Below are 14,674 nucleotides of genomic sequence, written 5' to 3' on the forward strand. Positions count from 1 at the left end.
CTCCTCCAGAATGACCTCTGCATAATTGCGGAGTATGATTGATTTGGGTGGGGGGCTTCAGTCTTGTGGGATCTCTGCCTATCTGGTCAAAGCACTGACAGCTCTATAGCAGCTAAGCTTGAGAATTGGGTTTGGTCTTATGGGGGGGTTTACAGGCACGGCACTCTGGGATTTCAAGTACTGCCGCCTTAAATCTATGATCATTAAGAGGAATCGACTGGTCTTTTGTGCATTTTTGTTCATTTCTCTTAGTGACTCATTCTGTAGGCCTCTTTTCACCATCCCAGCTGTTTCTGATTCACCCTTGATTTTCCTTATGTTCAAAGAGATTTATTTGCAAAGAGATAAACAAATAATAGCCAATGGCTTTTAGTTTAAGTTCCAGCCTGACAAAATCACACTTGACAACTTGTACGATGGTCGAATGTACTGAGGACGCTTTCAAAGTGAATTAATTCCAACCACTTTCCCAACCATTTGAGGGTTAGGAAAGGAAATAAAGGATGAATTTAGTGTTTTACTGAATGTTATACATTTTAAAGTTAAATGCATCAATCTGGGCTCTTTGGGAGCAAAATTAAAAGCTCCAACCCCTTTTCAGTGACCAGACTGAAAAGAGTAAAAGGTCTTTACATTGACCTGCACGTGGACTTAATTGTGGACTCAAACATCTTTTTAGTTGTGATAGTGTCTCAGTCCATATCACATTCACACTGGTATTTTTAAGAAGGGTGTTTTTTTTTTAAATAAACAAGAGTTAATAATAATAATAATTGTTATTATTATCCCTATAGCAGTAATATATTACTATTGCAATACAGCAGCACTGTAAATGTAAATAAATAAGTAGGTTAATAATTATTTTGCTTTTCAGTTGTAAAATTAAATACTGTATTCCAAGAGCTTTTATTTTGGCGGAAAACTGCAGGGAGATCTCTACGTTTCTGTGGCAACAGGTTTACAAATGCTTCTCATTACACACCAGTGAAATGCTGTAATCAAATGTTGGAAATTATGTGAATGGAAAAATAAAGTGCAATTGGCACATGTACTTTCCCAAATGTACGTTAATCAGCACTACAGGCTATATAATTTTATAAGTGCACAAAGCCATATCACAATTTCAGATTTAGCATAAATTATGCTTTGCCAAAGAAATCGTGCAAAGCATGATGTTAGAGATCTTTTATGTTATTTTGAGAAGTGTAAATGAAGTCCTATCTGTTAGTTCTGTCATGAAACTCTAGATGGCACAGGCTGGTGAGTTGTTAACGCAAACTAATGATATTCACAGCGTTAAACTACTAGCCAGTGAGCTTGCTGCTTTACATTTAAATGGATGTTTAGCATTCACTACAGCATTCACTTCAGAGTTCCTCCTAAACCCTCCACCTTCCCCAGCTCCACCTGTATAGATCTGCTGCGGGTTATTATATATGCTACTTGTGCAGCAGCAGTATGTCTTAAATACTCACAGCACTGTATTGGCAGTAGCAATAATCTACAACAGCAATAACCAACAGCAGCAGCGTAGCAGATCTATTTCGCCAAGACCAAATACATCAACATTGTCATATCCATTACCATGCTAAAATCTTCAGGGAGTTCTCATGATAGAAATATGTTTTTGGTTTGTTACATGTATGTAACTGTTGCAGTACAAATTCGACTTAAAGGTGGGAGCATGTGTTATATACCTGAACTATCTATGCTGTGTGAGAGAGAAAATTCCAGTGCTTTTTTTATCAGGGGTTTAGCAGGGATTCACGAGATAAGCAGTACCACTCTCTTCTTTCTCGACCTACATAAGCTCCAGTGGCCACCTCACCCAAGCTACTGATTTCCATCTAATCAGGATGAGCTTAAAGGACATCTGAATCAGCATCAGAGCCAATGAAGAGCTTGATTCTTCTATCAAAGGGTTTGTGTGGGAATTAGAATCATGAGTTTTGTGCGTTCTAGTTGCATTCAGAATAGTGTAAGGTCAAGGTTTAAGATCAGTGCAAAATGTCTAATAATGGCTTTAGCTACCAGATATCATTGCACCACAGCACAAAAATATACTTGAGAAAAATATTTTTATATTAAAAATTGATTGCTGTGATTATTCCCATAACAGAGCTGAATTGTTGAGCTTGGTGAGGCCAATATATACCTTGAAATTGCCAGAAAGACCAAATTATTATTGTAATTATTTGAATAATTATAATTAAAAAATTAATTTAAATGCAAATTATATTTGCGGCAACAACCTAGTCCCCACTTAGATGAAAATAAAAGTCTAACAGTTATTTTGGTTATTAAATTATTATTTTTAAAGGAGCAAATGTCACAATGTCAGCATAACAAGGCTGAATAGACAATTTCTGCATTTCTCAGAAAATGCAGAAAATATTGCAGAAAAAAATGACATAAATAGATAAAGTGTGATATTTTAATTTCGATAAAAGAAACAATTTAAGTAGAATTCATTGTTTTAATTCTACATAACCTATTTAAAGGGGTCATGGATTGAGAAATCAACTTTTACTTGAGCTTTTGATATATAAGAGATCATCGTACTAAAGGAATATCCTGTAAGTTTCAGAACTGAAAACGTCCTTGTTACTGAAATAAAAGCTTTTATTGACACCAGGCCCAGCGAACGCCAGATCCTGGAGTGTGCCTATCTTTTGGTTAAAGAGTGTGCCTATCTTTAGGTTAAACACCGCCTCCACAGAAGAAAATTCTGTAGCCCCGCCCACTGATTTGCACATGACATAGTAGGGAAATAACGTAAGTGGCGCTAACCGGATCGAGCAACCAAGCAATGCTAAATATTGTGCAGTGCCTGGTTGTGGAAGAACACAGTCGCTGCATAACCTTCCTTCGGATTCAAATATTAGGAATGCGTGGTTGAACTTTATTTTTAATGAAGTTCCAGCTCACGTGAGTAAAACATTGAGTGTTTGTTCGCTTCATTTCGCCGCGGATTCCTTTGTAAACAAGACACAGAACGACGCTGGATTTGCAGAGACTGAGATTAAAAAGCAATGCTATATTGGATCCGACAGGAATGGCACAGCACACTTATCTGAGTAAAAAATATTTGTACTATGTGTCACTATTGCTTTGTTAGAGATAGCTTTATATGTCCTGATTATGTGTACTTGTCTAACCAAAGTCACAGAAAGCTCCAACTGTGAAGGACGTAGCTTTTCAAACAGACACAGAAAGTGGTGCTTTCACACTTGGTTCGATTGCTTGGTCCGAACCCGAGTTCTATTGCTCCCCCCTCCCCGTTTACTATGCAAAACTGTCATCCAATCATAGCAATGGATGTTTACTTCCAAGTCTTCAATGCGGTACACCCATAAAAACCGAGCATTTCTCGAGCTGGCCTCAAAACCAGGGTAGAAAATAACCTATTACTTATTGATTTCGATGTTTTTGAATGTAAAAACCACTCAAACGTCATAAGTGGACCTCAGACAACAGTATAAAATAATTTTAAAAAGCCAGTTCACGACCCCTTTAAGTAATGGTGCTGAATGGTGAAAAATGGATGATATTTAATAAATGGAAATAGCATTTAAAAATAAAACTCAGAAAAAGACCACATTAATTCTAAAATATAGAAATGAACACAAACACAATCAATTATTTTCAGTTATTAGATAGTTGTACTGAAGTTCATCCTGCCCATTTGTATGGGCAAGACAGCACTGGTTGCAATGTTTATGCTCATCGGAGAATGAAATGGAATTTATTATTGCTGTGCATCACAGCTTGAAAGCAAAAACCCTCATATGACATTCAGAGCCACAGTTTTCCCTTACGGTTCCTTTTTCCCTATTCTTCTCTGCCTCTCGCACTGAATCACACTATGAATGTTAATGCCGGTGTCATCACATTGCGACAGGAAATCTCTTTTTTTTTGAATGATGCAACTGTTTGGTCGCATCCTGTATCTCTCTCTCTCTGCACTCAGATTAAAATGAAAACTAGTTTATTTTCAAAAAAAGAAAAGAAAATCTTGGCCGGCAGGGAAATGATCCTGAAGAAAATCACAGATGTTCTTCCCTAGTGAAGCCAACACCACACACACAAGCAACGATACACAAATGATCTTGAGTTTCCTTTCCGTGGTTCCATTTATCAGCTAGTGTTAGTGTGTGTGTGTGTGTGTGTGTGTGTGATGTAAGAAGAAGGAATCCAGCTGGACTGAGACTCACAGTCCACAGCTGGACATTATATCCTAGAGCTACATTTAACACATGTGGTGGCTTCTGCCGTTGTTGTGACACCACCCCATCACTCTTTCTACCCGCTTCATTTTCTTTTCCACCATCTTTATTCCAAAGGGAAATAAAGAGAGGAGGAGTAATTTTCTCCACAACAGATGCATATACTTAAACACATTTACGCTTAAATTAGAAGAATGTGGTCAGTTTAAAGACTCAGTAAAATGGCTTGACGAGCGCAGATTGAAAAGTTAACAATTAATCACACACACAAAAAAAATTACTCAAAGTAGAACGTAAATAATTTTAAGGACAGCTGGTGCACTTTGTTGTGCAAAACAAGTAATCAATGCTAATTACTTTTTTTTTTAAATAATTTCAGATAACATATGAACAGTTAGCCTATAGTAAACTGATTAATTATCAGCTAATGTTATTTTGTAAATTGTGAAAAGTATAAAATTATATTTGCAGCAATAAACTACTGTAGTCCCCAACTAGATGTAAAAAAGGACAAAAAGTCCAAGAAGAAATTTTCAGCATTTTTATTTTTAAAATGTTTCTATTTACACAAAATCTTCTCCTGTTTTTATTTCAGGTGAGGAAAGGTCAAGTTGGCAGAGACATTCAATATATCCTACACAAGGATAGAAAGAGTACAAATTGTGTATTTATTTACAGTATATTTGATTTCAAGTTAAAACATTTAGAAAGTTTTCTCAGTGTCCATCTGTCATCATCTTTTTTGATTCAAAAGAGATTTCAAATGGAAACAAAAAAGAAATATACACGCATTCTCTTATAATAATATAATAATTTAGCAGACAATATTGACAACAATAACCGACAAGGTGGTGTATATATTGCTAGGCATTAAAACAGGGTGTTGTGATGACGCAAGAGTGATGAAGACCAATATCGTGAATGGGAAGGCCAATCAGTGAGCCGCTCCCATGAAAACAACATCTTTAAATCTAAAACCACCAACCACGTGACTTTTTAAACTTCTGTCACTGGTTTAAGAATTGCTATAAAACTGTCTGTAATTGGTATCATTTACATTCTTCTGCTAAATTTGGGGAAATTTCCATTTTCAAACCAACAGTGGGGTTTGATGTAAGACTTCAGCATTTGATAAATTGACTATGGGAGCGCTCAAACCAAAAACTCCTGAACTAAGGTCATTCCCCCTGTTTTTTCAGAGATCATGTGACCAAAATCAGAAGCACCAATACCAAGACTAAATGGTTAAGGGGCACTTGAAGGGACGGTACACCGTTTGTCTGATATGTTTACAAGTGGGCAAAGCTACATCATCAGACTCAACTCAGGAAACATGGCTTATAAAGAAAGGTTGGACTGATTACATTAGCGGATTTCACTCATAAATGTCCTCAAACTGTATTTTGGCTTCTGTTATAAATTACAATATACACTATAGATTGAATTTGCACTTCATTTAACTTTATCAATACAGGCTTGGTGCCATTTTTGTCTTTTTCAAAAAACGGGCTCAGTATCTATCAGCAGACTTCTGTTCTGAGAACATCTATTGTTTCATTGCCATCAGTAGATGGTTCCTCATAAACCTACTCCTAACAGATATCTTGTTGCTTTAATTTTTTTTTTTTAAGGCACTCTAGTGACCTTCAAAATGAAACATGAATGGGTTAAAAGTAATGTAAGATACAGTTTTGAGTTAAGAGGTAGCTGTGGGACATATGGCAAGGCTGTGACAGATAAAGAGGAGACATTGTCTGGGATATAATAGGCTGGGTTTATAATATCGGACTCTTTTTTTAATTTTTTGGCCAGACATTGAACAATTGAGAAATGTGATATTCTGATACTTTACTAATGACCGATTTATAAAAGAGCTGAATCAACAAATTCTTATGGCTCGAGAAATGCATACAAAAATGTTTCCTCTAATGTACTGTCGTTAAATCTAAGAAAAGCACCAGCAAAAAGGACTTAACTTCAGTTTCTGCAGCACCACTCCAACTGGAGATTGGAGGAAACACATTACAAACATACTTGACTCTGATGCAGGAGCAGATACAGGGAGGCACACACTCGTATTACGGTAACTGCATAGCTACATGAACGGTCAGATTATGGATTATAATTTGGGATTATCTGATAAAATCTCACTGTGGCCAATTATTAGCATTCAGTGTTTCAGGCTTAAACATAATTCTGTTTATATATGTGATATCTGCATAATTAGTATTTTGTGAGGCTTTCAAATGTGTTCTGGAAAATAGGATTATGGGGTTTAATCAGGGTAGACGACATTCAATTTGGCATGAATGAGGCTTTGAGATTGACGTTCTGTCCCAAGTGCTGCAATAGGGCATATAGGGTGTCCCATTTGCCATTTTAGGTTTCAAAAGGGTGCTTACAAGCACCCCCTTTAGGCCTATAAGCAGCTTTTATGTGCACTTTTGCTGAGCCTGCACTGATGCAGACTCCACAGTTACTACCTGACAGTCTATGCAGCATTAGTTGACCAATGTTTTGACTTAAAGGAAGTCCACAAGCGCTTAGAACAATATTTAGAACAAGGTCTCAGTTCAGTAGGTTTTCTAGAGTCACGTCTAACTTTCCCAACTCATCTTGTGCAGAGTTTTTCCCAACACACAATAGTAACACCTACTAACTTGACTATACTTCTATCCCATACAGTCTCTTTTTTTATTCCCATCAAATGAAAATTGGTGCCTACCCTGACTAAGGTCCATTGGGTTTATTTCAGCCTAATGATGGAGGATGAAGAGGTAGACAGAGAAAATAAAGAGGAGGATTGCAGAAGATGCACCCAGCAACATGTCTTCTGTAGAACTACAGGGTAGAATAAAAATGACAATTACACTTTAAAATTCATGAGGACATCCTAGCCAGGGAATGGAGATTTACATGTTAGTGCTATAATGTTCAAACACTTTAAACACAGTACAAAGTACCAAAGCAAACAAAACAACTGCTATCCTCCTACTCTACAGCTACAAACGTGCTCTTCGTAGACATCTTCAGACAGCATAATAAGAATATTTAGTTTTAAAAAGGACAGATTCATAATGCAATATGATCAATCATATCATCCAGTCCTTTTTTTTTTTTTTAGAGAAATCCAAGGGTAGATTCAGAGTTTCATATTTTGGCTGGTTTGAAAATGGAAGATGATCCCAAGTAGTTGCAGAGTCTATACAGTAGTTGAAACAAGCTTGTTTGTTTGATGATTGTCTAAAGAGAGCATACTGATACCACGTTGGATTTAGCTGACAACATTTTTTCTTAACCAATGAAGGCAAAAGTGGCCCATTGTAGACTCAAAAAAGGTGAGTTGTACATGAACTTGTAGAATCCATAAAGGGCTGGTTATGGGACAATTTTACAGCTACTCCAAGCAATGCTGTTTGTGGTAAAATGTAAGGGCCACTGGGCAACTGTCACAGACATCATAATCTTACTGAAGGCCATGTTGAGGTTCTTGGTTTGTGTAGTTCCGTTGCAAGCTGTATGTTCCCTTTATATCTACATGACTTCATTAAGACCTGGTGTCAAGTTCTTCCATGGGGATTGAAATGGCTGGCTAAGCTGTCCTGTTGGCTGGATGAAAAACAGAGGAATGGCAGAGTATAAGGAGGTCTGACTGGATGACTGTGGAATGGTAGAATGATGGACTTTAAAGGCAGGTGTGGCTGGTTTACTCTGGAATGATGGACTTACAATGTGAAATCTGGCTGGTTGACAGTGGAATGGTGGACCTAAAGGGGAGGTCAACTCTTTCCCCTTCCTTGGCATTAAAGTGTGCTGGTTACACTGAGGTCTGGTTCGGAAACTCTCCAGATGCAGGAACTCTTCAAAGTCCCATTGTTGTAACCCTGAAGACTTTTATTGAAGGTATGAAGTATGTATGTGTTTGTTTAAGGGTGTGTCTGTGTGTATTGGCGTGTGGCAGTGTGTGTGGAGTGAGTGTTTACAGTTGTTTTCTTTGTATACTTTCTGGGTGTCAGAAGAGGCCACCCTCATCCTCATTCATTACTGGTATCGAATCGTTCTTCATTTCCCATGGGTGACTCTTGCACTCGATGTTTGCACTGGCCATGGGTATGTCGTGTGGTGGAGCGGGAGTGGCGGGCAAAACAGGAAGTGACAGTTTGTGAGCTGCAGTCACAAAGAGAATCCTGCAAAGAAAAAAGAATAAAAAGATTTTAAGATATTTACTTTATTCAGGGTGTATGCATTGGAGGATGAGGGGAGTTTGTCAGATGTACAATCAGATGAACACAATCAGATGTTCATGATTAAATGCAATCAACCAGATCAACAGTGGTGACACTAGAACTTGTTTTAGACTGTCTCACCTCCAGGGTACTAGAGCATGAGCTCATTGCATCCTTTCCGGTGGCTACAAACTCGTCTCTTTGTGTTTTCATAAACCTCTTATTGACGATCTTCGTGATGTTGTCTGTGTCGATTAAGGCTCCTGGTAGGTATTCTGGCTTTGGTTCGTCAATGGTCCCTGCTGGTGCAGTCCTGCCGCAAACATTGTGCAGAAACTCCTGGACCATGCCGTACTTCTGAGCTCCCGCTTCCCCCAGACTGATTCCTATGCTAGGACAGGAGGGTTTCCCAGCAGCTTGTCTCCCCAGGCATGTATCTGCTTTCCATAATGATTCAACACTTCCAGAGTGTTCCACCACACTGAAGAGACTGGTCAAGCCATCATTGAGGCCACTAAGCACTGGGCTGTCTCGGGTGGTGGTGGAACGTGCCCAGGCAGACCCATTCTGAGATCCACTACGGTTATGAAGATTCCATACACTGCGATCCCTTGAGGATGTTGATGAGGTCTCGAGTTTGGAGGAAGAGGTGGAGACCCTGCGGGTAAGCTTAGGTGAACCATATTTCGGTGAGCAACATGGTCTATCAATGCGACTGTGGACTTTCTCTAGAGATGAAGAGATCTGTCGTGTGCGTGCAGATGAAAGTGAGGTGGATAGACGAGGAGACCATGCTTTCCCTTGAAGGCCTCTAGTTGTTGAAATGGGGCCATCAGTTTGTAGGCCAATGCTGACAAACTGTGCTGTTTGCGTTCCTGTACTTGAAACACCAACTGTCTGGCTCCCAGCATCTTTGCTGCACTTCCTCTCCAGGGAACTGGAACGAATGGCCTGTCGCACACAGTTGGTCATCTCCTTCATGTCATCACTAAGGTTGCCTGAAATTTCCAGTCCGTGGAATGGTGCAGAACCTCCCGTCCGTCCTTCAAGTAGGTCTCTATGCTGCTGTGAAAGTGAACTCAACCACTGCTCATAAGAGGATGAGGAAGTGGTCGACAAAGGTGCAGATGCAGCAATCTGACCTGATGGATCTATCATGGCTCCGTCCCAAGATGATGGTCCTCGCTGAGGATCCTGCTGGGCCTTTTCTTTGACTGGCCTCCTCTCCATTCTCCTCACAGTTGGAGGGCTGTAATAGATGCGAATACCCGTCTTATCTGGAGCGGTGTAGCTTCTCTGGATGTACTCCTTGCTCAACTCCAGTCCTGGGAAGCTGCTGTTAGAGTTGGTGCTTGGGCAGTCCCATGTCTTAAACTGGTCACCCTTCTCCAGCATTGCAGAATCATTGGTCAAGTACTTCCAATTCTTTTTATTGAGATCACTTAAGTCAGTGCGAGCCAGAATGGAGGCAGGAGCAGTAGATTGATGCTGTGCAACATTGCACTCTGGTACCCCACTGACCTTGTGACCAGGAAGGAACAGACTGGTGTCCAGCATACTCTTAAATTCAGAGAGGGAAGAAATTGATTTGGTCCTGTAACAAGAGAGCGGGAATTATCATAAAACAATCACATCTGACAAAACAAGGCACAATTGAGACTTTAATCAAGTCAGTTTACCTTTGCAGTCCTGAAACACTGGTGGCTGCATCTGCTGAGATTTCTTTTTCAGAAGTTTTATCATGAAGAGACTGAAAAAGAAATAATCTATTTTAAAGAAGTTTTAAAAAGTGGCATGCCGTAGTCATCCCTCTGCACAGTACTCCCATTCATTCATGTGGTATTACTGAGTCCGTATTCTCTTAAGGAAATTAGGTCATTCAAAACAGCTAGTTTCCTCTGTGGGGTAATGATGGTGGTATGGTTCACCACGTCTATGTAAATCACCTAAATTCTCTCAGTGAGGCATGGTATCCAGGATGTCATTTAAAACAAAGAAATTAGAGCACCGAGCTTGATTATCACAAAAAGAAATACGCAGAGAATGAGAGAAAGAAGGGGGAAAACTATATAGTCTCATCTCTTTTTTCCAGCTTCATTATTTACAGTGTGGTTAGTACAGACACACTGACCATACTGTCTCAGGCTTCTTTTCAATTGGACTACACATACTGTGCACAGCCACATGGATATGCAAAACCAGCAGTTCCAGATAAGTGATGCAACATGCAGAGAGCCTGTCTGCAGGCGCTCTGTGGAAATGTTTAGAGATACTGTCATATCCACCCATTATGCGAGGGCAGCCCTAAGTCAGTGAAGGAAGTGTGTCATGATGACATCCTCCCAGACCCAAATAAAACAGCAGATTAAAAAGACTCAGAAAAACATGAAAGCAAGGTAACAAGATTTGGTAATATAAAACAAAGCTTCCAAGGCCTTTTAATGCACTTGAAACTTTAACATAAAAGTTACTGTTCATGTTCTTCTAAAACCATATGACTTTCTTCTCTGGAGAACAAAAAAGGAATTCTGAAAAACCTGCTACTTTGAGAAAAATATGTTCCAGGACTTTTCAAAAATGTACAGAATTGTGTTTTTGTGTCCCCTGAAACTTGAAAGCGACAAGCACAGTCAGAATTTTTCTTTTTGTGTTCCACAGAACACAGTAGGTCATACAGGTTTGGAATGACATGAAGGTAAATAAACAATAACATTTACATTTTTGAGTGAACAAATCCTTTAACCCCCATATGACATCTGACCTGTGTGCCTTTGCTCTGGACATCTCGTAAATGCTGTTCCCATTGACTTCTTTCCTGGTTGAAGTGCTCTAGAAGCTCTAGCCTCTCTCGAGTCCAGTTCTTCTCACTGATCTGCAACTGTTTGGTGAGGTCCATCACAGCAGCATAAGAGTCCGCCAACAGGTGTTGATGCTCCTCCCGCTCCTTTTTTAGCGCCCCCTTGAGGTCTGGAGAATCCTTTTCACCCCCAGCCACAGATGCCTTCCCCATCTTACCCTCCAGCTGATGACAAAAATAAAGTACAAAATGAGAGGGTGAGATAAAAAAAGAGAACACGATGTTTTCAAAAGTGGAAGAGTAACCATAGAAACAGCCCCATGATACACCGTAAGCCTTTACAGTCAGATTCTGACAGCTGCGCCATCCAGACATTGTATAGATATTTATATATATAGATATTTATTTGCCCTACACCATTAAATAAGCAGATAAAAGTGCAATTAAAGACTTAGTTCAAAATGGAAATTTACTTATCCTCAGGCAATCCAACAACAAATTCTAAGAAATTTAGCATTACAGCACTTGTTCACCAATGGATCCTCTGCAGTTAATGGGTACCATCAAAATGAGAGTCCAAACAGCTGATACAGTCCTGAGGGATTTCTGGGTGAGCTATTCCTTTAAATATGCTTAAATGAATAAAAGCAATAATTACATTTATTATTAAGAATAAATCAAATAGAAGATTATTCTTCCATGTAGTATATTTAATAGACTGCATGTTGTTTGCAGTTAACAACTTGAATTGTATAGGCAATATACATGGTATTGGCAGTTTTACAACTGCTTCAATCACGGCTCAGCCAATTAGATTGTTGTGATATTTGGTTATATTTTGCATTATGTTTCCAGCAATAGTAATTATGAGGACAGCCTACTCTTTATCCCCCATACTCATTTAAATTCCTTCTGCTCTTTCAGTTGGAGCCACAAATCTTCAGAACTCATATATTTTGTGAGCGTACGCGAGTCAGGTTATTAAAACTCACAGCCTGCTGGGAACTCATCAGACAATCAGTGACTAGCTTCTCACAGTGATAATGCCTAATGAGTTTTGCTTTGGATGGCAATAAGAGGTTAATGGGTTGATGAGGTTTAGTAAAGAGGGTGAAATAGATTTGTTCCAGATACCTCCTCATAAACCGTAATAATTATAGGAAAGAAGAATGATCCAGAAATGTTTTTTTCTATTAGACTGCTGACGTGGCTTTGTGGATTGTGATTTATTTTAATCACTTTTGACTTACATCATTAATTATTAATAGGTGACAATGTGCAGCATCAACAGAGGACTTTATAGCATTATGCTAACAACATTACTGGTGTCAATAACCTGTCTTGTTAATGCAGTGATAAATCATTTTCTGTGACAGGTTGTTATTAGTGCCACGGAGGTCACAGCTAATACTAGAGCGTAAAATCCCACCTCTCCCATTCCTTGTATTATCGCATGACTTATTCTCTGAACCACAGTCTTAGAAAAACAAAGGAAGTGCAGATAAAGAGGAGAAGTGGCAGGGAGGAAGGGAGCCCTGTAATATCGACCTATCAGAGCAGTAATGGTGAAAGCGGCAGTCTAGTGTCATTAGGTTCTCTGGAGAGCATAGGGCTATTGCTTTTGGTGCAATCTATGGTATGTGTGCTTATTTTTTCTGCTGTAACATTTTCAACAATAAAGGGAGGAGAGTGAGTATTTTAACTAATCTAAACATAACTGATTGCATGCCCTGGCTCTCTACGCACTGATTAAGGCATCTACAAAGTAAACACACTTGACTTAAAGCTGCAGTGCAATTTCTGCTCCATTAGCAACACCAAACAGATTAGCAAAAATAATGACTATCCAAATAGGTTTCTTGAACACTCCTCATGTTTTCTACTGCATCTTGTTTTCTAATTTATTTATTTTTTTAGCAAATGTAGTCTAAAATGCATGCACCACTGTATTATGAGTACAGTGGCATTTTTACTTGTCTTATATTGCCATATTACCTGCTTTTTAGATATTTTTATTGTATCAGCCATTGAAAAACCCATATTGGTTGACCACTATTTGAAAGTGTCAAGTGCCCCAGTGTTTACACTCTATTGGGAAATCATACTGTGATTGGCTTACTTTTTATTGTCTCTGCACATTAAACTGGTATATGTATTTTAACACTTCTGTAACACTTTCACTTGTAGCCTTCTGTGTTTATCAGACACATCCACAAACTGTGCCTAAGTCCTCTTCCTCCCCCAGCTCATTAATTAAGCCATTAAGAAGACTGCAGTCATGAATGTGTCTCAGAGTAAAGATATTAAACTCATCTTTCACCATCATGCCCAGAAACAAGCCTGTGAGCACACACACTCCCACTCGCCCCCCCAGTGAAATGCCACATTGCTGCTGATACACTGCAGATGGCTCACACAGCTCTCTTCCCAGACTACTGGTGCATGTCCGAACCAACACCAGATCAAATAACAAAATTACAGGCCACATCCAGCATCTTTTCAGCCTGTGTGACAGCAAACTGATCACAACTGATCTTCTGCCAGAGGTTTCCAGAATGAGTCTCCCAAGAGGAATTACTGTAATCTGTGTATGTTAAATCAATGACAATGGCCCTGAGTGCAGGAGTTAAATTACCCAGTGAGATCAATGTTAAAGTAATTACTTTACACCTACAGTGCAAAGTACCTATAAAATGATTCACCTCAATGGACTCTTTCAGATTTTATTGTGTTACAAGCCACAATGTATTTAACAGAGAATTTTCCCACTCGACAAAGTACTCCGTAATGTATCTACAAAGCACTCTATGAATCAAACATTTGATTAAGTTCTTAAAACAAATAAGTAACAGAAAACGACTGCATGACTAATTATTCCTTCCACTGCTGTAAATCTTTAATAGGCGCATCTCTAAAAGACATTACTAACACTTTAGTTGTATAAATTACAAATACACTTTTTATTTTTTGGCTATATCAGTTTTGGTCTCTTTCTTAATACCATAAAATCTCCCTCCAAACTGATTAGGGTTTCAAATAGTTCCAGCAAAGCAGGGATATTTTCACTGTATTTTCAGGTAAAATGAAGACACCAGGATCTTTAGAAAGCAATCTTGGCACTAGAATTATGGAAATGACAAGTTATAAATTCAGCCACGTGAAGCTGAGGTCCAACATTTACTCCCTGCCCTAATAGTTTAAGTTGCTTGACTAATGTTGCTTCTCATCTGTTTGGACAGTCCTGTGACTCACCTGAGTGATAATGCTCTTGAGTTCCAACCGTTCGACTTCCCATGATGCTTTAGCACGGGCAAACTGCTGCGTTAACTCCTGTGAACTCTGACGCTCCTCGCGCAGCTCAGCGCTCAGGTCCTGTAGCGCCACCTTCAGGTCTGAGACAGTACTTCCGAAACCGCTAGGCTGCC

The 14,674-nt window shown here is 39.1% G+C and overlaps 1 protein-coding gene across 2 annotated transcripts in view; it reads right to left on the reverse strand.

The window, feature by feature from the left end:
- Positions 1–6,026: 6,026 nt before the first annotated feature.
- LOC107705691 (protein SOGA1-like) overlaps positions 6,027–14,674 on the reverse strand; it is a 49,980-nt gene continuing 41,332 nt past the window's right edge. Inside the window, exons 10-14 of one of the 2 annotated variants that reach the window (XM_016509091.1) lie at positions 14,502–14,669; positions 11,214–11,474; positions 10,132–10,202; positions 8,594–10,046; positions 6,027–8,413 (exon numbers count right to left, since the gene is read on the reverse strand). In XM_016509091.1, coding sequence (XP_016364577.1) covers positions 8,261–8,413; positions 8,594–10,046; positions 10,132–10,202; positions 11,214–11,474; positions 14,502–14,669 — 2,106 coding nt within the window. In that variant the 3' untranslated portion in view covers positions 6,027–8,260. Of the gene's footprint in view, positions 8,414–8,593; positions 10,047–10,131; positions 10,203–11,213; positions 11,475–14,501; positions 14,673–14,674 lie in introns of both variants that reach the window. The other variant, XM_016509090.1, reaches the window with a different exon arrangement.

This window comes from Sinocyclocheilus rhinocerous, unplaced genomic scaffold (assembly GCF_001515625.1).
Source record: "Sinocyclocheilus rhinocerous isolate Xijiao unplaced genomic scaffold, SAMN03320098_v1.1 scaffold263, whole genome shotgun sequence".
Taxonomy (NCBI): domain Eukaryota; kingdom Metazoa; phylum Chordata; class Actinopteri; order Cypriniformes; family Cyprinidae; genus Sinocyclocheilus; species Sinocyclocheilus rhinocerous.